The sequence below is a fragment of the Epinephelus moara genome, chromosome 8 (assembly GCF_006386435.1).
Source record: "Epinephelus moara isolate mb chromosome 8, YSFRI_EMoa_1.0, whole genome shotgun sequence".
NCBI classification, from domain to species: domain Eukaryota; kingdom Metazoa; phylum Chordata; class Actinopteri; order Perciformes; family Serranidae; genus Epinephelus; species Epinephelus moara.
Window position 1 is genome coordinate 42,381,315 of NC_065513.1, and position 25,533 is coordinate 42,406,847.

The window sequence follows — 25,533 nt, forward strand, 5'->3', positions numbered from 1 at the left end:
TCCCAAGTCCTTAACTCTGATTTTCGAGTCCAAAGGGACTGTTCGTTATTTATGAAGGGTGAGAGGTGGTGCGAAAAGGGAGAGGCATTTCAAATCAATTTCAAGCACTTGAGAGAGACTTAAGTTTTCTATTGTGGCTCAGGAGAGGGGCATATAAATCTATAGGTTGTGTTCTGTATTTATTTTATCGCAGATTTTTTTAAAGGAAACACACAATTTTCTTTAACAATCTCCAAAATTACATCATGTATCACAGCAAGAATAATTCTGCCTGTTTAAAATTTGGCCAAGAACAAACCGATTGCATGAACTAACCAGCATGCATGACAAGAGTGGAAAAAAAAGTAACGTGAACTGACTTTTTATTTTTCTTCAACAACAGACACACGTGGTTATGTTTAGCCAACACATGCACATGGCTGGGTTTAGGAAAAAAGAACAGGGTTTGAATTTAGTGAACACCGGCCTCCCAGGTGAAAGCCGGTGGTTGTTGGATCCATCCACCACCCTTTCCACCCGCCCTACTCAGACTTTCACCCCCTTAACTTCCCTTTTTGTCACACTGCATTTCCCTCTGACGCCGCAGGGCGCTGTTACACAATAACAGCGACTTGCTGCATATCATGCCAACGTAAAAGGACAGCTTTTTTCGTTGGTGTCTGACGCCAGAAGGCACTGCCCAAACTCCGGTATTCGACAATTTGGGAGTGAGACCAGGTTGAACTGCCACGTGGCAACAGGCTACAATTCATTTTCAATGGAAGCCTCATACATGTAGCTACAAACTGATACCCGACGCTTTTCTGTGGTGCACATGGGAATGCAACGGGACAGCAAAATGTGATGTTGAAATGAGGCTCTGACTCTGAACATAAGCATAGGTCAATTCTTTCTACCAAATACAAACTTTAGATGACGTTCAGTCGAGGTGCTTTGTGGTAAATTGCAGACACACATAAGCCTGTGATGACGTCACTACGTTAATGAGAGCCTGAGTAACATTTCAGTTGGGATTCATCAATAATGCAGCTGGTCATGCTGTTGAGTTGTCGCACATTGTGTGAACACAGCATATGACTACCTGAGGGGCTGCAGCATTGGTGGCAGCCTGACCAAATATATGCTAAACATATGGTATTTACTTTCCCATGTAATAGTTATCTGTCACTTAAAGTACTTAAAGGGATTTAAAAACACTGCAGTCTTGTAACTGGACAAGTGGTAAGTGAATAACTAATCTAAAAGTTTCAAGGGTCCAGTCGGTGACAGTAACTGCACTACAATATCTCAGTTAAAGCAAGACAAAAAAAAGGCCATGACATTTTTAATTGTATTTTATTTGGAAACATTTATTTTTTTGTCTTTTGAGCTGTGAGTCCAACAGACTGATCCTCATTCTTGAGTCGAGGGACAGGGAACTGCGTCAGTCACCGGCTGACATCTCTCCACCACAGCGTTGATCTCACCGACACTCACGCCGTCGTAGATGCCCGTGATGTACGTCCAGTGGGTGTCTCCGTTGTGGTTGGTCCTGCTCAGCCTGCCAGTGAAGGGGATGTCCGCCGTCATCTTCCTGCCGTCCATCCTCACGGCGCAGGAGTGGTTGGGTGGGACCAGCAGCTCCACAGAGACAGAGTGGCTGATGGACTCCACCATGGTTGTTCCCTCTGAGAAGGTCACCGTATACTCCTTGGTGAAGTCCACCGTCCCCGGGCCAAGGATGGGCACTTTGGCCTTCATGGTGGAGATGGAGCCGTTGCGGGTTTCTCTTCCGATGTCCCAGTGCTTCTCCACTGTACTGGTCTTCTCCAGTTTCACTGTCTTCTCCACACTTTTGCACTCCAGGTTGGTGACTTTGGCGAGCTGCAGGGCCTCCGGAGGATGGTGGAACAGCTCCATCTGGTCGATGGCGTACTCTACGTGAGAGATGTGCTGGCTGTAGCTGTCTCTGTTGATAGCGAGAACCTGGTAACTCTTGTACCAGTACTCATCACCCTCCCAGGGAAGAAAGAAGGCCTCGTGTTGGGTCACCACTTTGCCAAGACCGTACTTGTTTTTCCCCACATAGATGTCCCTGTTGGGGCAGGTTTTGATGGCGTAACTGGGGACTGACCCGTACGAATCTTCAACCCACTGAAGGAACTCAAAGTGGTCCACGTTGACCAGCACTTCAAACTTGGAGGATGCATACTCGCTGTCTGCGTACGGGTACTGGCAGAAGTTCCCTTTGCTGGGAGTGTAGAAGCCGGCCTCACAGTTGACTTTGCACACGTAGTCAGTGCGTTCCGTGTAGCCGTTGAAGATGGCGACGGCGCCATTTGGGAGGGAGCCATTCCACGTGACCCATTTGAGGTTGGTGTGTTCACCAAACATGGGGAAGGAGTGTGAGGTCGTCTCAGTTTCTGGGATGTCTCTGATTTGAGGAGGTTGGCTGACTTCACGGGAAGGGACAACATCTTGCAGCGTGGGGTTAAGCCATGGTTCTGGAAAACAGAACAGGAGAGAGAACATTGACTCTGAACATTTAAAGAGTACAGGATCAAAACAATGTAAATCATTTCACAGAATCTCTCTTAATCAAGGGCAACATTATGTATGCACTTGCCTGCATACTTTGCATGTTAAAGTTTAGCCACTAGGGGGCAGACTAGGGCCAATCATTACTAGAATATCCAACTCATTCTCATTCCAAAGTCGTCACGTATCGCCGCTTTGCAGTTACCTATCACGTCTATATTTTATGCGCTAGGTATCCTTCTGGTGTCCCTGTGCTGGGACGCCACAAACAATGCCAAAATGTTAGCAAAAGCACATAGTTATGTCAGAAAACAACAGTTCAACGGTTTTGCTCTACACTTATACAAGAAGCAAACACTGGGCTCCCGGGTGAAAGTCCAGGGTTTGTTGCCCCCATCCACTACCCCTCCTACCCACCCTATCAGGACTTTCGAGCTCCTAATATCATGTCATTACAGGTAGTACCATACTGCTGTGACAGGTGCCATCCGGTTAAGTCTGACGCCATCTGTCAATGTATTAACTGCCACAACAGCTGCCGCCTGACAGGTGGCTTTTGATGTTGGTGTCTGACGCTGAAATCACTGACGAAGAGACAGTATTTGACAACTTCGGAATGAGAGTTGGCTGGAATATCACTAGAATATCTTCCTTGAGAAATTCAGAATTTTAAATACTGACATACTGCCACCACTTGCGTGCACTTAAAGGAACAGTGTGTGCAATTTAAGGAGATTTAGTGACATCTAGTAGTGGGGATTGCAGATTGCAACCAGCTGAAACTTCTCCTGGTTAGAATTCCTTCAGTGTTCATTGTTCAGGGTTTTTTAACCAGGAGCTGAATTATCCACAGAGGTCTCTTCCTCTCCAAATCAAATGGACCTGATGAGTTAAACCAGTAAAAACACTGAATAAACCTCTTAAAACTTTCTCTGACAGTTTAAGATCTAAACATTCAGGAGGTTTTAAGCAGAAACCAAATTGTCCACAGAGGTATCTTCCTCAGACCAGAAGAAGAGACACTGTCAAATATTTTTGGCGTCCATATGTACATTTTTAGTATGGATCCTATGTATTGTTTTATAAATGAGACTCCAGGTGATTTGAACTGATACAAAAAACTGAATGAAGCAGTTTCATGTAAAATAATCACATAATAGTGTTTTTTACAACGCTGCTCATCGTGGAGGGGCTGCTAACTACGATGGCCAACGTGAAAACGCAAATGCCCCATTCTAGGCTACTGTAGAAACGGTGCAACATGGAAATCTCCACTGACAAAGAGCTGCTCCCTACTTAGACATAAACAGCTCAGTTTACGGTAACGAAAAACAGATGATTCTACTACTTGTATTCCATTTCTGTCAATATATCCTTCTTAAATCCTACACTCTGGACCTCTAATTGCTTCTTGTAAACGTGTAATGTGAATTTTCAAGGACACAACTGACAGATTGAGGGAATTCAAGATATGCAACATGTAAATAAAAGCAAGTATATCATAAACCCAGGTATTTTTGTCAGGCATAGACACAAGTTGGCTTGTAGGTTGTCTTTGTAAATATATCGTGTATCATTTAATTCATGCTAACTCTTATTCCATAAGACAGGACACTTTTGTGAAATGGTAGATAGTATGTTTTGGAAAGCTCTAGACCAGATGAAACTGTAGTATTCTGATGTGACTCACTGCTGGGTTGCTGTTGTCCGTCCTGCAGCTGGGAGATGTAGAGCAGCGGGTCAGACTGCAGCGCCGGGCTGCAGAGCTGCAGCACTGCCAGGACAACAGCGACACACCACCTCATCTGGACACATGGGAGAAAACACAACCAGCATGTCAGCATCACTGGGAATTCAGTCTGAAGCAAATAAAGCAAAACTCAGGAAATGTACCAAAGTATAAATGCTGGGTGAGGGTTGAATGTGGTCACGTCCTCAGCCAGTGACAATAAGGTGAAAACAAATAACAAAGGAGCCAAGTTGTATTGGAAAAACATAAAGTGCACGTCTTTTGAGCCATCGACCCTGGGTGTTTTTTCAGCAGATTTTTTGCTGCCAGACGTGGGTGTTTTAAGCCAGAACATTATCTTTTCTTAACCACAACCAAGTGGTGTTTGTGCCTAAACCTAACCACACTTTGACCACAGTGTTATGAAACATAATGTTTCTATATATCTGCAAAATAATGTACATATGTGACATATTCAGGGTTTTCAGAAACGTACAACGTGAACGTTTCTTTCTGGCAAGAGGGTTGGATAATGAGCTGTCGTCCAATGGGACATTTTTCTGACTAACGAGGCTTTGGAATTTCGGGCTGTCGGAACAATGATTGATCCTTTTGTTAAAAGAATTAGATCCTTTTTGTTTAACCAGAAACAGCCTTGAAATTGCTTTTGCCAAATGCACCAGACTCCATTAAATAAACAATAATTCTATCATCATAAAACACACTTCATTCAAAGTCAACAGAAACAAAATACAGCTAACAAAAGCCGTCTTGGTTCACCTTTCCACTGTTCCAACAGTCACAAACTCTGGTTTGGTTGGAATAAACCCTGTTTTTTTAAATGGAGTCTGGTAGGTTTGACGATAGCGATTTTGGGGCTGATTCTGGTTACACAGAAAGGGTCTCACTCTTTAACAAAAGGTCTATCTCTGTAGGGATCCTTTCCATAATGTCTAACAACAAAAATTAAAATTGTAAATTGATGGTGCACAAATGTCCCGAGTGGTTACATTGCAGCCATGGAAGCAGCGCTCCCGCTCAATACTTCATCAATTTTAAAAATGGCCTCCGTTAGTCACTTAAAAATGGGGAAATAATGTCCAGGTTAAAAAAAAAACCTTTAAGTTTTTTATAGGTAGTCCTGATAAAAAACATATTTCTTAGATTTAATTAATGCATTATATGAAAAGCGTGCACTCTTGTGAAAATGTGATTTTGTTGTTGTGATGTGCCATATTTATTCACAGCAGAATTCTGTTGATGTTGCAGTTGCTCCTGGCTGTCTATAGAGGTCAATAAAAGTTTAAAAAAAAGACACAATCCTCCTTTAAAGAGAAGTTTTTGTGATCATAGATGTAAAGACTATAATAACCTTTGACTGTATAGTTTTATTAGCACGTTGAAAACACTTTTTAAATGATAAATCGAGTTATATTTCCAACAATCTACATTTACAGCTGAGACATAGTCTCTTATTTTGCGTATATTTGGCCCCAGTTTCATCGGGAATATTGTTAAAATCAGGATGATCACAGTAATCAAAATGCAAAACATTAAAAGACATTAGTGGAAAGCAACACAGTTAAGATCATTTACAAGTTCTGTGTATTGAATAGATGTATAATTAGGGTAGCATTATTATGAATTGGATGCCCCTTTATGTTTCATTTTTAAGTGAAACCTTAATGATTTTTTTCTAGTAACATTTTCTAGTAAGATAAATAAAATAAATAAATCAAAAGTAGTGCAAATGTCACAACAGGAAGTTTCGAGCTAATTTCAGATGGTTGATTCTGACTGTTAATCAGTGTCATACGCTGTAGAAAGAAATCAGACAGTGAAATGATGTGTTGTGAATTCATTCAGATATAGAGAAGCGTTTTTTACCTTGACAGGTTCCTCCTGCAGTGACGCTGCCTGCAGCATGTGCTGAGTTTTAAAACCTCCCTGCAGACTTATTGCCTGCAATAAACCGGAGAGGGACCTGCAGCAGCTTCTCGCCCGTTGACCCGGCGTTTACGCTCTCCTGCTGCTCAGTCTGATGGGTCAGTGTGAAGGCAAAGACGCAGAGCAGAAAATATCTAAAGGTTCTGACACTGAATATTCACAACTCACCAGTTAACACTCGTATAAGGGAGGCAGGGAGATTGGGTTTACTTGAGCAACATTTTATTTTACTCCAGTTACATGTCTTCTCACTGGGAGCTGACCAGTACAACAACTGTCCACTAGTGTTAATGACAGGTTCGATGCCTTGCTCAAGGACACTGAAGGAACAGTGAGAAGGAGACAAGATTTCCTTGCATGCTGGATTCAAAACAGTGACCTTCATGACCTCATTCTTATAAGTGTCCCTAATTTATGATGTCATTAGACACCTACAGGGCGCGGCTTAACTGGAACTTTTAGATGTGTTTAATACATACAGTTATATACATATATACATATTTTTTTGGTAGGCCTGTACAGTATTTGTAGGCTGGCTAGTACACCTACTCTTCTGAACCAATTTTAACACAACCCTACTGGACTGTACTGGGAATTGTTCATTTCAAGGCACCAAACTGAGAAGTCAGACTCCAGGTTCCTACAAGCAGCAACCTCCAGTGCTGAAAAATGAAGCTAACACAGACAACACATTCTCACTGTGACCTCGTCACATGTCCACGTTTGGTCATGGACTTTCCACGTTGAGATATGACGTCCAAGGTACCCTGAGTGTGTTGGTTGTTGACGTTCTGGGACGCCGTGTCAACTTCAGCCTGTTACATGCATTGTCTGTTTTCAAAATACACTTCAGTTTTCACAGGAAATGTACAGTTTGCATACAGTCTCTTTCAAAATAAAAGCACTACGTTAGTACAGCACCACAAACTGAAATGTTTTTCTTCAACAACAAACGCATGCGTTTACATTTAGCAAACACATGCACATTGTTGGGTTGAAGATGAAAGAACAGAGTTTGGCTTAACATTCATATAGGAAGCAAACACAGACTTCCGGGTGGCTGTTGGACTCATCCCATCTGCCCCACTTGGACTTTTGCCCCCTTAATTTACATTGTTGCCCAGCTGCATTTCCCCCTGATGCCCCCGGGCACCATTACAGAATAACAGATACCGCCACATATCATGCTGACATGGAAGGACTCGATGTCTGATGCTGGAAGTCACTGACCAAGTGCTGGTATTCGCTTCAGAGTGAGACGGGGTTGGAATTTTACATCAGAGATGAGTTTTCCTGATATTTTTAGTAACTATTCAGTGTCTGTATTATGTTTTTTTTATTTAGCAATCACACATACTTAATTGGCTTCTTGTTTTGACAATTTCAGTTTTTTTCCTTACATTTGGCTGTTGTTCTATTAACTCTTGTTTGTTCCAACTGTTTCTTTTCTAATGCAGGAGGAGGTTGTTTAGCAGCAAATGAAGGCTCTGTGAACTGTGTTTAGGTCTTTAAGATATTCAAGATATTCTTGAATGTTGAATAATAAAATGAATAATTTCACTAAGGCCCAGTTTCTTCTTCTAAAGGTGCGGACACACCAAACCGACATCAAAGAACTAGCGGCGATGAAAGCCAACTGTTGCGTCGTCTACATCGCCTCACGTCGCCCTGTGTCAGTTGCATTTGAACACACTACACGGACTACATCCGACGGCCAAGTAGCACGTACGTTCTGCGCCTGCGTGAGAGAGAGCGGAGTGAGAGAGTGGTACATCCTGTCAGCCGAGGGGTTTCCTATCTGTGCAGCCGAGCACCGCAGCACCTCCACGGACTATTACATCCAGACGGTCCCGGTGTTTCCTCCGCAGGCTCCACTTCACTCAGCTGCCCGATAAACCCGCTGCTTCTTCCCACTTTAACCTGAATAACAAACCAGGGCTCGGTGCTCCGGTTGGATCCAAACGGAGAGCCGGGGCTAGCTCAGAGACTAGCGGAGGCTAACTGGCTGTGCTTCCCTCCGGTCATGCTGCGGCTAACGCTCCGCTAGCCGCTCCCAGCTAGCTCCGGTTTGTTATTCAGGTTAAAGTGGGAAGAAGCAGCGGGTCTGTGGGGCAGCTGAGTGAAGTGGAGCCTGAGGAGGAAGCACCGGTTAGCCCCGGTTTCACTACAGGCAGATTCACTCGCTACAGGGGCGAGGAAATAAAACCTAAACAGCCAATCAGAGTGATCTCTCTCACCGACAAGCTCCGCCGCCGATTCAACATGCTAATCGGCCGAAAGGCCGCCAACGCCAAAGTGCCGACGGTGCGGGACACACCGCAAAAACTAGGCCGACAGACGCTCACCGACGGCCCGACTTTGCTCGACAGCCACCTGTCGGCTTGGTGTGTCAGGGCCATTACAGCCCTTAAAATCAAGAAGACCTTGTGACCCCAGTGAAGATTTGGCAACCACTAGTTGGGGTCAGGACCCCCAGGTTGGGAACCAGTGCTCTAACGAATTGGATGTTCAGTTTATCTGTAAGTACATTTTGTTTTAATGGCTTTAAGTCTGTTTTTCGCTAACAAAAATTCGCATTAGTGTTATCACAGTTAACCATAGCCATAAATGCACTGTGCTAACCAGGGTAGCAGCTAGCGCTAGGGTTAGCTCAACCCTGTCGTCCATATATGATCACTTCTAGCTCCAAAAATCCAAGATGGTGACTGCCAAAATGCCAGACTTGAGGCTTCAGAATGGGAGGCCACAGTGGCTACGTCCATTAATTTATACAGTTTTTGGGTTCTACCTGCCAATGTGTCGGCCATGTGTGATGTCTTTTACCTTTATTTATACAAGGTAGGTTAACTGAACATAAAAAAATAGATTAGTGGGTATCTAGATTATTGTTTTACTTTTTTGTGTGTGTGATGGCCGGTTGTCTTGGTTTCCTGCAGAGCCAGAACCAGCTACAGATATTTAGGTAAGTGACCTACTTCGTCCTTGGCTAGAAAACATCTACCTGCAGCTCTGTCCAAGTGTGTAAAGAGAGTATTCGTGCTGATGATGATGATAACAGGATTCTTTATTGATCCGTGCTTCGAAAACAGCACTCCTCCCTCCTCCTGCTGTGAATTTACTCTTTGATGACACTGTTAAAAGTGCTTCATAAATAAATTTGCCTGGATTTAACGTCCCGTATCTCCTGGGCGATAGACGATTGCATGATGTCCAAAGTGCTGTGGCGCTCTTTCTCCATTGATGACAAGATACTGTATGTTTAGATAAGCTCAGGCTGGGAACACGGTGATTAGATCCCCTGTAATAGTAGGTCACTGATTAAGAAGGCCCTTGTTACGTAATGTCGCCGGCTGCCAAGATTAAAACAGAGGAGAAGCTGCTCAACACGGACATTGTTCTGCACGCACAGCCCTATCATTGAGAATCACTGATGTCATGGCCATCTGTGTGTGTCCTTGAAACAGAAAGTTATTATCTATTTATTTATTTAAGTCTGACAGAAGGCTCTGTGTGAAACAAGGCTGCGTAAAGGTCATTTACACTGACAAAACTGCACTGTCACTGCCTTGGTATTCATGCAATGAGAGAATTATATGTTATTCAGATCAGTTGCACAGTGAGTGAGGCCAGCAGTGATTCAGTCTGATCAAGTTTATATAGGTTATTGTCTCTGAACATCATTTTCACACAGCGGAGGCTGATTGGACACGTGAGACAAGGCAGAAATTTCTGACAGAGGAAAGTCTTAATTTGTGTCAAAGAATTATTGACTGTTTTCAATGTCAAAGCCGAATGTGAAGCTGAAAGAAAACAATATTCCCCTTTGTTATTAAAACCACCTGGGTTTGGAGAGAGCTCAAGAGTTCAAGTATCTTGGGGTCTTGTTCATGAGTAAAGGTAAAATGGAGCATGAGATGGATCGGTGGTTTGGCGCAGTGTCTGCAGTGATATGGGCGCAGCGCCGGACTGTCATGGTGAACAGGGAGGTGAGCTGGAAGGCGAAGTGTTCGATTTACCGGTCCATCTACGTCCCAAAGCTCACATATGTTCATGAGGTTTAGGAAGTGACTGAAAGAATTAGTTTACGGATACAAGCTTCCTCCATGAGGTGTCTGGGCTCAGCCTTAAGGTGCGGACACACCAAACCGACATCAAAGAACTAGCGGCGACGAAAGCCAACTGTTGCGTCGTCTACGTCGCCTCACGTCGCCTCACGTCGCCCTGTGTCAGTTGCATTTGAACACACTACACGGACTACATCCGACGGCCAAGTAGCACGTACGTTCTGCGCCTGCGTGAGAGAGAGCGGAGTGAGAGAGTGGTACATCCTGTCAGCCGAGGGGTTTCCTATCTGTGCAGCCGAGCACCGCAGCACCTCCACGGACTATTACATCCAGACGGTCCCGGTGTTTCCTCCGCAGGCTCCACTTCACTCAGCTGCCCGATAAACCCGCTGCTTCTTCCCACTTTAACCTGAATAACAAACCAGGGCTCGGTGCTCCGGTTGGATCCAAACGGAGAGCCGGGGCTAGCTCAGAGACTAGCGGAGGCTAACTGGCTGTGCTTCCCTCCGGTCATGCTGCGGCTAACGCTCCGCTAGCCGCTCCCAGCTAGCTCCGGTTTGTTATTCAGGTTAAAGTGTGAAGAAGCAGCGGGTCTGTGGGGCAGCTGAGTGAAGTGGAGCCTGAGGAGGAAGCACCGGTTAGCCCCGGTTTCACTACAGGCAGATTCACTCGCTACAGGGGCGAGGGAATAAAACCTGAACAGCCAATCAGAGTGATCTCTCTCACCGACAAGCTCTGCCGCCGATTCAACATGCTCAATCGGCCGAGAAGCCGCCGATGCTGAAGGGCCGACGGTGCGGGACACACCGCAAAAACTAGGCCGAGACACGCTCACTGACGACCCGACTTTGGTCGACAGCCGACCGTCGGCTTGGTGTGTCAGGGCCTTTAGAGACAGGATGAGGAGCTCAGACATCTGGAGGGAGCGTGGAGTAGAGCCGCTACACCTTCATGTCGAAAGGGGTCAGTTGAGGTGGTTTGGGCATCTGATCAGGATCCTCCTGGGCGCCTCCTGTTAGAGGTGCTCAACTGGTAGGAGGCCCCGGGGCAGACCCAGAACACGTTGGAGGGATTACATATCTCATCTGGCCTGGGAACGCCTTGGGGTGCCCCAGGAGGAGCTGGAAATTGTTGCTGGGGAGAGGGACGTCTGGGGTGCTTTGCTTGGCCTGCTGCCTCTGTGACCTGACCCCAGATAAATGGATGAAAATGGATGGATTAAAACCACTACTCAATTAATCATTTAATTTATAACATGGAATTATACGAGGTGCAACTCCAGTGCAACATGATCCCATCAGTTACTTTAACTTGTGCTCCATGTTTCTGAATGGTTCTGGTCAGCCATGGTTCCTGGCTGTGGAATGATTTAACTGTCCCCACATCCCGACCTCAGCAAGACAGCCACATGGTTGCTTCTCCCAAACACGGGCAGCAACACTCTGCAGCCAGCTCAGAACAACAGCGATCCACAACAGGAATGGGACAGCACCTCACATTCCCACCATCACATCAGTCCTTATTCACTGTAAAGTACTCACCTCGTCTCCTTCTCTCTCCTCTCTTCTGCTCTGTCAGATCGGCATACAGAAAAAGAGCCTCCCCTCCCTGAGTGTTGTGGTGAATCAAGGATATACAGTTCCTGATATCGCGTTGGAAACTGATGTTGCACAGAAGTTGTCGGGGTTATTTCCAACGCCTGTGCAATGGCTGCTAGTTCAGCTGGTGCTCGTTCATGTTTGCCTTTGAAAACCTTGACCTGGCTAGCTCAAACCAACAGAAGCAGCAATATTGCTAGTATCCAAAAATGACTCATTTCACTTTCAAGATTTTATTCATTGGTGATAACATTTTGAACGCCTAGAGGAGCCACATGATTAAGATATCTTATCCCCATTAAAGTTAACAGAGCTCTAAACAAGAAGTCACCTGCTCAGCTGGTGGAAGTTGGCCGCTCAGCTGCATTCGGTGGCCATAAACGGAAGATCCAGGTACTTTCATACCATGGACATAGAGATGTTTTTGGCTCCATGTGTCACTGAGCAACTTTCATAAGCGCGGCTGAAATATCTCGCGAGCTCTAGATAAAGCCCAGCTGGATACTACTCCAGGTGGAGGTGTCTCGTCCTCAGTCAAATCCAGACTTGAAAATAAGGCTGCAACCGGTCCCATTCCGGAGTTTTCAGGCACGGTATGAGATCGCTGCTTGTTCTCGTGATATTTCGGCCGCGCTTTGGAAAGCAGAGCTAAATGGTAAACAACAAACATGGCAGCACACCGGTAAGGTAAGACAACACGTTTACATGTCGTTTTCTATATGTTCTCTGACATTTATCCTAACGATATGAGGCGGTCTTTGTGGAGAAAAAGCTTGTTTAGTGGACTAACTTTGCACTTGAAGGTTGCCCGTTCACTTACATTTTAACAGGTCTGACGCTACTATGCGCCCTGGCTGTATCTAGGCTAACAGCTAACATGCTAACTATTATTTTTATGCCACTAGTTACTTGAAACAAATTTAGGACGATAGGAGACAGGTTGAAATAAACTGAAATTTCCCTTTAAGACACCAAGGCCTTGAGGAACACCACAGAAAAATCAATGCTGTGGTATCAAAATCTTCAAGCATTGGGAGATCAATGTTAACACACCTATGAAAGCCATAAATCCTCTGAATGATCACAGTCTCTAATCTGTGGTTGTAAAGTTTCATTAGGCCGTGATTATCCTAGAGGTTACAATAGGTCATTTTATACAGTGAGGTTAAAAAAATGTTTTAATACAGTGACAGTGAAATGGCTACTGTGGGGGCTAAAACAATCATATATGAAGCTATATGAGCTCATTGAATCTCTAAGAGTCTCATCATACCCAATTTAAGCAATTCCAAGACTGTTTAGTAACTCCAGTATGCAGAAATATTCAGATACATCAGGCAAAAAGTTCATACTGCATGAGAAAGGGCAAGTCTGTAAAGGGGAGACTCATGGGCACTCATGGAACCCATTTTCATTCAGATATCTTTTGGTGAGCAGTCAAGGGTGTGACCTGTAAAAAAGGCCATGCCAGTTTTTCTCTAGCCAAAATTTAGCCTAACTTTTACTGAACCTTCCTGAGCCAGTCTGATATGACTGGTACCAATGGATTCCTCAGGTCATATGACACCAGCTTTAAAACTCTGCTTGCTACAGTCTCTGAAAGACAGAAGAAGTTATTTCACTACTATTTATATTATGCCATTATCAGTTATGCTCACTCTTGGAAAGAATACCAAAACAATCCAAATCCAAAAGAAACAGTGGAAGACAATTTATAAAGTATTTACATGTTGTTGTTTTTTTGGTAATCTTTCTTCTCATAAATGTTTTGGATGTTTCATTGCAAATGAATCCAAAGTGTGCAACAGTTTGAGCAATCCCTGAAGGCTGTAGACATTCAAACTTGCAGAATATTCTTTTGGTTTATAAAAACTTTTTGGTGAGTAAATGCACGACTGCACATTGGCTTTGTGAGGATGTATCTTCCACGTGAGAATATACAAGCAGAGTACACAAATAAGTGCATAAAATACCTACAGACTGAGTGGAACCTTTGCAAAAATGACAACTTATTCCAAATATAGATTAGGCCTAATAAATGAGGTAAAACTGAATAATGACATTTGTATTTTAAGTCATAATCCAACCCTAATTTCTTATTTATTCACCCATCTTTATTACTATGATATAATTTACTTTTTACTCTCTATATCTGCCCTTTCCTTATATTTTTATTTTATCCCTGTAATCAAAAATATTTTTTCCTCCTCTGAACTGTAGTTTAGAAAAAGTTAAGTGTTCCAAACTAGAAGTGCTCAAGTTAAAACTGTACTTAAATTCAGCACAGAGTAAATGTACGATACTGTACTGGTCTGATGTTTGCATATGTTGTGTGTTGTGAATGTCAAACAATATTTGATAACATTTCATCATTCATATTGTGAAGAGAATGGAAGTGAGGAAAATGTTTGTGTGCTTAATGATTTTATTCTGAAATGTGTTTTCGTCATGTTAAGTTTTATTTTAGAAACCAGCTGACACAAACAATCATTTCTATTTACCGCACAGTGTGCGCATGGCGTTATCTTTATTGTGACACATCATTTGCTTTCAAAATCACAAACATCAGATGTTGTGTAAAAAATATATTGTGGTGTGTTCTCATGAGTCTTTCAAGGGCAGGGCTGGGCGTCAGGTACAGGTTCACAGCGGTCCACCACGGCCCGGACTTCTCCGATCTGGACTCCGTCGTATGTCCCAGCGATGGACGTCCACTGGGTCTCTCCGTTGTGGTAGGTGCGGCTGAGGCGAGCTGTGTAGGGGATGTCAGCTTTGATCTTGCATCCCTCCATACGGACTCTGCAGGTGTGGTTCGGGGGGACGGTGAGCTCCACGGACACCGAGTGGCTGAGCGCCTCCACCACAGTGGTTCCTCTGGAGAACTGCAGCGTCTTCTCGCCACTCAGCTCAATGCCCCCGGAGCCGATGAGGGGGATTTTAGCTGTGATGCTGCCAGTGATGCCCAGCATGGTGGCCCGGCCGATGTTCCAGGTGGTCTCCACCTCTGAGGTCTTTGAGATGGTGACTGTCTTCACCACTGTCTGGCACTCGTTGTTGGTGACCCCAGAGATGCGCATGGTCTCTGGAGGATACTGGAAGATGGCGACATCATCGATGGCGTACTTGACATCGGTGATGTGCTGGGTGTAGGCATCCCTGTTGATGGTCAGAACCTGGTAACTCTTGTACCAGTACTCATCGCCCTCCCACGGCAGGAAGAAGGCTTCAAACTGAGGAACAACCTTCCCAAGACCGTACTTGTTCTTTCCAACATAGATGCCAACACCTGGGCAGGTTCTGACTGAATGCTGGGGCACTGAGCCGTAGGAACCTTCCTTCCACTCCAAGAACTCAAAGTTATCTTTGTTGGAGAGGATCTCAAACTCAGGGGCGTAGTACTCTCTGTCTCCGTAAGGGTAGCGGCAGTAAGGGCCCAGGCTGGGGTTGTAGAAACCGGCCTCACACTTGTACTTGCAGACATAGTCAGTGCGCTCTGTGTAGCCATTGTAGATTGCAACAGCGCCATTGGGCAAAGCGCCATCCCAGGTCAGCCACTCCAGGTTAACGTTAGCAGCGAACATGTAGGAGGAGGGTAGATCCTGCTGCTGCTCCAGGTCGGCAGGAGTCAGAGGACCTGACACCGCATTGTTACCAGTTGGTTCAGGCACCAGACCCTCCAGCTCTGGGTTCAGCAGGGAAGCTGTGTGAAAGAGACAGACAGTTTACCCACAAGGCACTTTTCATGCAACGCAGGCTCATCTCGTGCACTGTTCATAGGTTTTCCTATGAAAATTAATGCACCAAAATTTGTACATATCCTACGTAATTATGAGCCAGTAATTCATGTATAAACCACATATTTGGGAAGGCTGTGATCATGTGACCAATGCGCTGATGGGAATAAAGAAAGAAGCAGCTATGTAAAGTCCGAGGATGAGATCGTGGATCGGTCACAAAACAAAGGACTTTTCCCTGGAGACCGATGTTTGGAACCATGTGAACTTTGAGTCATTTTAGGGTATGACCTCACCATGCTTCTTTTCCTGAACCTAACCACAGTCACTTTACTTGCGTCAACCTTCCCTCTGTCACTTAAAGTTAAGTACGTAACATTTATGGGGCACTAATTCGTGCAATGTATGAACTGTTATATGAGGATGCATTGTCCAATGCTATTTTATTAAGGATTAAGGAAACTGATATGAGCTTAGCAAGAGTCAGAGGACTCGACACCAGAGACCAGACTGTCTGGAAAGTGTGGAAAAACATCTGCCTCAGAAATGATTTAGCCTGCATGGTTAGGTATATACTGTGGGTGTACCCAAATCTGAATACCCTATCTGAATCTTTGGTCTGAACTGAATATAAAGGCCCTGACACACCAAGGTGACGTTTGGCTGTCGATCAATGTTGGGCCACAGGTGAGCATCTGTTCCTTTAATTTTTGTGATGTGTCCCACACCATCGATCCCACACCAATAAATATCTGTCACCATCGCATTACAGATATTTATTCTAAGTTATTATTATTCGGGGTGGGACCATGACTGACATGCCTGTGTCTTCAGATGGCCACAAGAAGGTGCCCATCCTGTTGGTATCATAGGACTCTGATTTTACTGACTTCTCATTTTATTTACCACAAACTATTAAAAAGTGATCCAAGATTCTGAAGTTGCCTCAGCAGGCAGCGGATCTAGTTGCCTATCACTACTGAGGAGAAGGTGATGTCTCGCTCGGGGGAAGCGAATCAAAGCCAGGTGTGGCAGCTGGATTTCTTTCAAACCCCCCCAAATTATACATCAAAATGAAGCACAGAACCTGCAGTGTTTAGCTCTATGTGGGAATGTCCTCCAATTAAAAAACCCTGTCGAAATATTTTTTAAAAAAGCAGATGTTTTACCTTTTATTACAGTCAATATTCCTGCATTTGAGATGAAACATGCCGCAGATATAATGGAATCTTGACTTCCATTAACACCCCATCAAGTGTTTCATGGTTATTTAAAGAGATGGAAATAAATGTGGTGTTTGAAATTAAAAGTTCCCTGAAATAAATAGAAGTACTCCTTTGGGAAGTGTCCCTTTTTAGAAATAAAAACCTTTTTATTTAATATTTATTGAACTATATTGACTCATCTATATTTTTATATTTACGTTTATGTAAATATAATTTTGTCCTTTATTGATTTTAGGATTTTTTTATAGTCGCTTATTTCACTGGCACATTTATTTATTTATGTATTTAATACTGACATAAATGGCATTCCATAGTGGTGGGTTTCAGACAGTTCCTAAATCTTGGACTTGTTAAAAAGAACAAATGAGAGAGTGGGAGAAAGTGACATCTCTGTATTCCTCTGGCTTACACTACAGCTGTAACACAAATATCTTTAGGCTATTGGTTTGAATCATAAAAATATGAAAATATATAAAATATGGACCTTTTCTGTGCAGTGCGCTCTTCTTCACGATGTCCTGCAAACTGGCTGAGCACAGAGCCAGCAGGGCCGGCAGCAACAACACTGACAGCTTCATCTGGAAATGAAATACAAAATGTTTTCAGGCAAACTCAACATGTGAAATAAGTTCTGATCAGAATATTTCACCCTCTAAAAGCTGCCCGTATGATCTCTTCTTTTTCACCATAACACATTTTATCTACAACCTATACTCTGTTACAACACATCAGCACACATCAGTGTCAAACTACACAATACTAGACAATAGTGGTACGCCAGAACTTTTAAAAGGAGATATACTGTCCGTGTCCATTTTACTGCAAGGGTAAAAAAATAAATAGAATAATAAAATAATAATAAATAGATAAAACATGGACCATGGGCTGTATGAATTGTATTTTGTGAACAAAAAAATTAATAAATAAATAAATCAATACATTTTAGTCTTTATACATTTTTTGTAATCCTTATTTTCAACACTTTTTTCAGCAAAAAAACCCATCTTATTTTACAAATAAATACGTGTTATAACCACATATATTATTTGTGTATGTGAGGAATAATAATAATAATAATAATAATAATAATAATAATAATAATAATTATTATTGTTATTATCATTATTAAGTGGGACTAATACATTGTTTTTTTCCTGAAATATTTGCACTTTATTTTTGATAATTATTTATATTTTTATGGTGTTTTGTCATCATTTGATTTCTAATTAAATTTCAATTTGATTAAAATCAATAACTTTACTGGCAGTCAGTGGGTCAATTAATTGTGTGGCAGAGCACACATTTAAATGTACTTTATTTTTTTGATAATTAGACAGTAAAGAATTTTTAATTGATACACCACACCCACAGACAAGTGAGATTTTCCACATCTGTACAAAACAAAATTGGAAATATTAAATGACATAAGAATAGCACTATAACCAATTTATACAAATTGATTGTGATAATCAATGATTGTCCTGAGTCTGACTGAAGGTGAAAAGAGACTGAACAGCACTCACCCTTACAGTCGCTCCCCGCTGAGACCCATACAGTCGGTCACCTCCAGGTTTATATGTGCTGGTTTATGGCTGAACCATAAAGCACACTGTGCACTTTCACTCTGACAGACATTGACCAATAAACACAAAGCGGTGCAGTGGGTTTGTGAGCAGCTGTCAGTGTCTCTCTCAGAATAAGATGAGATTCAGTTTCCCTAAAAATGCAATTTTTCATCCCTGTTAGCTTGTCTGCTCCTTTCTCTGCAAAAGTGTATTAATGGATTTCTGTTATATTTAGTGGACTGAACTCTGGCCAGTTATGACGATGAAACTTTGGTAGATGTAGTCATGATTTCTATCAGTAGACAATTACTGTCTGAGGTTTTTTTTTCCATTTCATAATGATTATCTAATGCTGTGGACGCTTCAGTCCAAGCAGACTTACAATGCATGTAACAGGTGTAAATTGTAAACTGATGCAGTTCCTGGAGCTTCAACAGGGGCACAGCAGGAGGACACCAAGCACGTCATATGTAGACGTGAAAGTCCACTGACCAAACGACAATATTTCACGAGTTGGGATGAGAACATGTTAAAGTTTCAGATGAAAAAATAATAAGAATGGTTGGATGTCGTCAGCGTAGTGGTGGAGGGAGAAATCTAAATGTAAGGATATTTGTTTCTGTGGCCATGACAATATGTTAAATTCAAATTTAAAATGAATGAATGACACGTTTAGCTGTAACAGTAATTTGTATAACTGTTATACATTAGTGGAGGTTTGGGATTTTTTAATGTTAAAAATGTTTTGTACTACGAAAACAGCCTCTTCCTATGTGTGAAACAAAAACTTAACCTGTTTTGTTAGCCGATCCGAAGTAAACAGTAACAGACTTTTTGAAAATGGTGATGTTGAGGGGAGAATTCACAAAGAATGGATTGTGGCCGCTGATAAAACATCAGCATCAGTTTTACACCTAAGTGGCACCAACCCTCTGAAGATGGTGATAATGTCACTGTAACTGTGTGTGGCTATCAGCACTGACCTTCTCACACTCATTTGCACAGAGAAGAGGGAAACTTGGCACTAAAGGTATGTTACCATGCTAGACTCAGAGGGCTACGATTCAGTGATAAAATAATATTGATGCATTAGTTTCACTGTGTGACTGCTTGATACTTTAAAAACAGCAACAGCATACAATAGTGAAGCTTGTCAGTGTTTTTGATGGGATAGTAGTACCTGGCAAGGAGAGACAGATGAAGCCCATCAGCTGCTTCCTGCAACATTAGCCGCTGAAGCAATCCACTGTAAAATGCCTTGCGCATAATCTGGAGCTGTCATAGTTACTACATCCTGAAGAAATTCTAGCCTGCGACATGTAACCATGGCATTTCAAGGAAAGGAAGACACAGTAACAAACCATGCTGTTGCTAGCTAGCTAATTAGCTAGCTAATTTGCCAAAAGTTATGTGATGATATTATGGGTTGAAGTTGGTTGGTACTAGTTCACGTAAGCACACGTCACATTTCAGCCTATTGTCAACCCAACTCAAATATTGATGCCTGGACAGTGGACTTTGGCAGCAGACACCGACGCACAGAGGCATCCTTAGGATGTTATCGATTTATAACGGGAACTGCCCATTGGGTCGACAGCCCATTGTTCCGACCATATTAAACCCATTGTTCCTAAGTCCGTTCCGAAATCATCATGATGCCCTGTGGTTAAGGTCTGGTTAGGTTTAGGCACAAAAACCACTTGGTTAGGGTCAGGAAAAGATCATGGTGTGGGTTAAAATGAAAAAGAAAGTGACAAACACATAAGCTGTGAGCCTGCTTCGCCTCAAGCCTTTCCCAGCTGACCCAGAGCCGGTCGTGGCGCACCATCAAGGTAGAAATACGCCCGCCGGGAGCCGTTCAGCACCGCAGACCGTTGGACTAATGGGATGTCGGACCAATGACACGGACCCTTTATAATGATGCATCAAAACTTAAGATTTATGCATGATTTATTTTCTTACAGTGTGACTGCTTGATTAAATTTACAGATGAATTTACTTGCACGCTATCTGAATCTTGTCCAGCTCCTTTTCTATTTAGCCTTACAGCCAAAATGTTTCCATACCTGAGCTCTCAAACCAGTCGGGTTGCATCCATCTGTGGTTGCTCATGCTAACCCATTGTGGGATATTTATGCTGCTGTAGTGGCAAGTGTTCACATACTGTAATATTTCCCTAGAAACAGTATGGAATTTGTATACTGTTGAATGATAATGGTTTACAGCCTTTTTATTGTAAAAGTAACTGCATTCATTGCTAACTTAATTTGAAAGCACCTTACAGTCTCCTGCCTGTATGCCAATAACAACATAACGTGCTCCGCTGAGTTGTTTTAATGTCTCCAGCAGTGGGGAGCAGCTTCTCTGCTGCACCTGAAAGCGTTTAAGGACAAATGGACTGAGCAGAGTTATATTTCTCTTCACAGAGGTTGGTTAAGTTGGTCAGCTGCTCTCATTTGTTAAAGTTACTGCTGATTGGTGGCCCAGTATCTGGGTGGTGACGTGTTTAAGTATTCACAATATACTTAATGTTTGTCCCTAAAATATAATTATGTAGGTCTATAATTAAAACATGCTTGCAACTGCTGCCTTTTGTAAAGATGAACTACAAGTGAACTCTAGCATGTCCACGCTGTAGACTGCACTGACTGCACTGATCTCACAGTTGAGTTCCGTCAACATCACGTTATTACTAAACATTTAGATAACTGATTATTGACATTTGTGAATCGAAGACGAATTGTTTACATCTGCATCACAGTGCATCTAAGAATCGATTATATCCCCCACTGCAAACATGTCAATATTTGACAAGGATGAGAAAGTGCTGCATATTTTGTGATGATTGGATTTTGATATAAGAATACCATTTTCTTTTCTTGCATCATGTTAAATAAGTGCACAAAATGTCTGCGGACATGATCTCAAAGGGTTTAAAAGGCATTCTTCTCATTTCATCTGGACTTTAACAAAATAAAGGTGAAGACAGACAAATCTGAAGACGTCTATTTGCACTTTTCTCTATCATTTACAACAAGCGTGCTGTTGTGTTCGTGCTCATCTCACGACACATTATGAAATGATTGCCGGATAAGATTTGGGATTATTAACGAGTAAAGAAAAACACACTGATAAGGCGATAACTTATCAGTTAGCTCTGTCCTCCAAACGATCATACTGTATCAGTGACCTTCAGTCTATCAGGCATTCATTACAGTGCTTGTGAAAAGTCATCTGTCCCTCCGACTGACATCTAATAAACCTTGTGAAATCCAAATCTCTTCACAAACAACACAGTAAATCTTTAATCACCCATGTAAACCTAAGTGTGCCACCTCTTCTTCACCATCATCTTCATCATCATGCTCTTAACATCGACCCAGACCTTAAAGGAATACAAAAAGCATTTTGGGTATCCTGTGGTTTCATTTCATTTCATTTCTTTTCATTTATTTATGTGAATCAAGACCATGATCACATGGTGTGGAGCACAAACTAACATACAGTAAAAACAAAATGATGGCACAGAGCATGGCTACAGCACATCAAACGTTACTGCAATCAGTGGAGACTTATTTTACAGTCAACAATAATTTATTACAAAATGCTCAATAATTGTCGTCTTCCAAAACACTGTCTTTCCAAAATAATCCACAACTACTTAGTATTTTGTTGTTGGTTTTTTTTGTGGAGTGACATCACTTTTCTTGTGCTGTTTTCAGATGTTTTCTTTCAAAAACATGGGGAAAAAAGGCAAAGAGCAACTTGGTAAGAAATGACCCACAAATTGCAAAAAACAAATAAAAAGATTTTGAAAAATATAAAAATAAACCTGGGGAAAAACAAATAGGGAAAACTATGTTTTTATCATAATTATATAATATATAATTTTTTACTAATTTCTTGCAATTTGTTTTTGGGCATTTCTTTTTCATTGCTCATTGCCGTCTTCCCATGTAAAAAAAATCAAGCCAATTTACTCAGGTTTCATTGGGTTAAGTAAATTATGATACTAATACCCATCATGCGATCCACGAGGATTACTATACGATACACAAATATCACAAGTTTATGATTTGCGTGAAGAAGCTTTGGTTACGTGATGTGTGAAATCTACGATCATGTTTGATCATTTCTGCACTGCTGTATGGGAGAATGAGCTGGGGATTGGTGGGCCAGTTACACTGTGTGTTGAGCAGTTAGTGATCTGTCACTGCCACCTTCTGGATGTCTCAGCTCAGCTCCAGGCTCATTTCACTGGACTCAGCATGTTGGCATGTTAATGGGGGATGTGTCTCTGAACTTCCTCTGGGGACTATTTCTTCTGCAGACAGAATTTCAAACATAATAATGATGATAATTTTCAGTAACCCATCTAATAGTTGGTGAGTCAAAACAGAAACTAATGGAAGAAAATTAAAATGAATTAGTTTTGTCTGACATTTATTGAGGCACATTGAATCATAAAAACACAGAATAAACTGATCTTTTGAACGCTTAAACCAATACATATTTGAAATGTTTTAATACACAGTAAAATAAATGATTTTGTCATCCAGGATCTGGCAGCAGTTTTACAGTACATGAATTTTAAGCCTTTAATGATAGCACTGATAAACAGTGGAGAGAGTGACAGACCACAACAAAAGCAGTATTCAATAAGGGTCCAATTTACAAAGAACTTTGAACTACTCTAGTATGTAAGTAAGTATGGCTCGTGCTCAATGATCTCATGCTGGATTTCCAGTGGTTCCCAATCCAACCCTTTAAAACAAAGCAATGTATTCTTGACCACTTAAAAGTGGCTGCAATAAAGATTAGAAGAAAGTCTGAAAAAACAGACATCATTTTGTGTAGAAAACATGTCTGGGAGCAGGTGTGTAGATGAGTGGGGCAGTCAGGTAGAGGGGAAGTTGAGGAAAGTCTGAGGACATCTAGTGGATGGATGGCACACTGTCATGGAACATGGGGATGACTGATTTGTTTCACGGAGATATCTGCAGTCGGCCTTGAGTTGGAATATATTTTATGCCACAAATAAAGACATGGGTGAAAATTACAATGAAATGTCTGTAATAAAAGATCATAAACAAATGCTTTTTATATGAAAATGTCCACTATCCAATTGAGTTTACCCAAAAAGTTCTGTCAGGCTTTATTTCTAGCGCCATCTGCTTTTAAACATCGCAGCTCCGGTTACATTGCACACGTGTCATAACCAGACTGCGTACCTGCCATCTTTGAATAGCCTTGAGACAGACATAATTTCAGTGACAAGGGCTGGCGTTGGGTACAGGTGGACAGCGGTCCACTTCGGCCCAGACTTCTCCCATTTGGACGCCGTGGTAAGTCCCAGTGATGGTGGTCCAACGGGTTTGCCCGTTGTGGTATTTGCGTGTCAGTTGGGCTGTGTATGGGATGTCTGCCTTGTACTTATATCCCACCATACGGGTTCTGCAGTAGTGGTTGGGTGGAACATCAAACTCCACAGAAACAGAGTGAGTGTTTTCCTTGGTGACAGACTTCCCCTTTGAGGTCTGGAATGTTGTCTCAGCACTAAACCCAATTTCTCTGTCTCTGAGAAAGGGGATGCTGGTCTTGATGGAACTTGTGACACCGACAGTGAAGGTAAAACTGGTTTCCCAACTGTGCTCTGTCTGGCTTTTCTCTGAAAGCATGACTGTTTTCACAACATTACGGCATGCACTGTTGGAGATGGCAGACAGACGCATGGTCTCTGGGGGATACTGGAAGACTTTGGCTCTATCAATCTTGTACTTGACATCAGAGATATGCTCACTGACTATGCTGCTACTGACGGTCAGGACCTGGTACCTCCTCTTGTACCAATATGCTTTACGTTTCCAGGGAAGGAAGAAGGCCTTGGATTTAGGATGCACCTTCCCAAGCCCAAACTTGTTCTTTCCAACATAAATGGCCCCCCGAGAGCAGGTCCCAACTGAATTCTGGGGCAGTTTACCAAAAGAACTAGCCTTCCACTCCAGAAACTCAATGTTATCCCTGTTAACAAGGATCTCAAATGGAGCAGAACGGTGTGCTCATCTTGAGAAGGGGTAGTTGCAGTAAGGACCCATTTTGGGGTTGTAGAAACCGGCCTCACACTTGTATTTGCAGATGTAGTCGTCGCGGCGGGTATAACTATTGTATATTGAAACAGCTCCATTTGGAAGAAAGCCACGCCAGGTCTGCCATTCCAGGTTGCCGATTTTGAAGGGCTGAGGCTGACTTTGCCTGTTCTCGAGCTCAGGGGGAGGAAAGAGAAAGGCTTCATCTGTTAGCATCGAGTCATTGGCGCTGATTTCAGGAATCCTTTCTCCTAGCTCCGGATCCAGTAATGAGTCTGTGTGGGGAAAAAAAAAGGAGGACACAGAAACAGTAACTCTTTTCTGCCGCCATCTTGTAATCTTACAGTCTTGTCTTGCCAACTGTAACTTGATCAGTCTTGTTATTCATTTCCTTGTGTGTTTTTATGATATTTTTTCCGTCTTATCATTTGTCCTTCAATTTGGATTCTGGCAAACTCCCATGTGTTTTACAGTGTACAATCTTGTGCAACATATTATTACGACTCAACTCAAGACACTTTAACTACCATTAAACACTGAATGCTTTTTACTATTCGGTGTGGCTACACTCACCGGGTCTGGTTGCCAATGAGGCTGCAAAGCAGGTCATTTTTTCAAGTTCTCTGGATGTATAAAACCTCTTAAAGGCCACCAGATTGCTGGCTACACGCTTGAGCTAGTGCTAAGCTGCTTAGACCGTGAATATGATCGTGCTACATACATCAGGGCTTGACGCTGACTTTTTTCCCAAGGAGCACATGTGTTCCTAAGTTGAAAAAGTAAGGAGCGCACAAAGAACTTTAGGGCGAGAGGACCGGAGAGAGGACCGGATGGCAGCGTGAGACCGCGAGACCACTGTGAGATTTTGAGATTCAACATGGCGGCGCCTAGCTGCTAGATTAGATATCAACAAACTAGCCAAACAAATATAATTACCTAACGGGTGACAACTCCAGCCTGCACCATCAGCCAGAGTGGATGACCTAGAAGAGTTTATCGATCACTACTACTACGAGTGCGTCATGGAGGGTCCTGCCGACAACCCAAATAAGAGGAAGAAGACCGAC

At 42.6% G+C, this 25,533-nt stretch overlaps 3 protein-coding genes and 1 pseudogene across 3 annotated transcripts in view; 1 reads left to right on the forward strand and 3 right to left on the reverse strand.

Moving 5' to 3' along the window:
- The window catches only part of LOC126393851 (protein FAM163B), a 180,925-nt gene that overhangs the window by 12,700 nt on the left and 142,692 nt on the right, over positions 1–25,533 (forward strand). The window lies entirely within an intron of this gene.
- On the reverse strand, positions 1,319–6,317 carry LOC126393839 (natterin-3-like). Its single transcript, XM_050050223.1, has 3 exons — positions 6,134–6,317; positions 4,208–4,322; positions 1,319–2,483 (listed from the first exon to the last, which is right to left on the reverse strand). The coding sequence occupies exons 1-3, from the start codon at positions 6,170–6,172 to the stop codon at positions 1,393–1,395; spliced, it is 1,245 nt and encodes a 414-aa protein (XP_049906180.1). The 5' UTR covers positions 6,173–6,317; the 3' UTR covers positions 1,319–1,392.
- On the reverse strand, positions 14,338–18,368 carry LOC126393842 (natterin-3-like). Its single transcript, XM_050050226.1, has 3 exons — positions 18,339–18,368; positions 17,300–17,393; positions 14,338–15,555 (listed from the first exon to the last, which is right to left on the reverse strand). The coding sequence occupies exons 2-3, from the start codon at positions 17,391–17,393 to the stop codon at positions 14,468–14,470; spliced, it is 1,182 nt and encodes a 393-aa protein (XP_049906183.1). The 5' UTR covers positions 18,339–18,368; the 3' UTR covers positions 14,338–14,467.
- Positions 23,648–24,724, reverse strand: LOC126394907 (natterin-3-like; annotated as a pseudogene).

What these genes read in the sequence shown, in the direction of transcription:
- LOC126393842 (XM_050050226.1), bottom strand. Translation starts at nt 17,393, where the DNA reads ATGAAGCTGTCAGTGTTGTTGCTGCCGGCCCTGCTGGCTCTGTGCTCA. An exon ending in GAGCGCACTGCACAGAAAAG is followed by an intron (nt 15,556 to 17,299) that starts GTCCATATTTTA and finishes TCTTTCACACAG; the next exon opens with CTTCCCTGCTGAACCCAGAG.
- LOC126393839 (XM_050050223.1), bottom strand. Translation starts at nt 6,172, where the DNA reads ATGCTGCAGGCAGCGTCACTGCAGGAGGAACCTGTCAAG. An exon ending in TGCAGGAGGAACCTGTCAAG is followed by an intron (nt 4,323 to 6,133) that starts GTAAAAAACGCT and finishes CCATGTGTCCAG; the next exon opens with ATGAGGTGGTGTGTCGCTGT. An exon ending in CGGACAACAGCAACCCAGCA is followed by an intron (nt 2,484 to 4,207) that starts GTGAGTCACATC and finishes TCTGTTTTCCAG; the next exon opens with AACCATGGCTTAACCCCACG.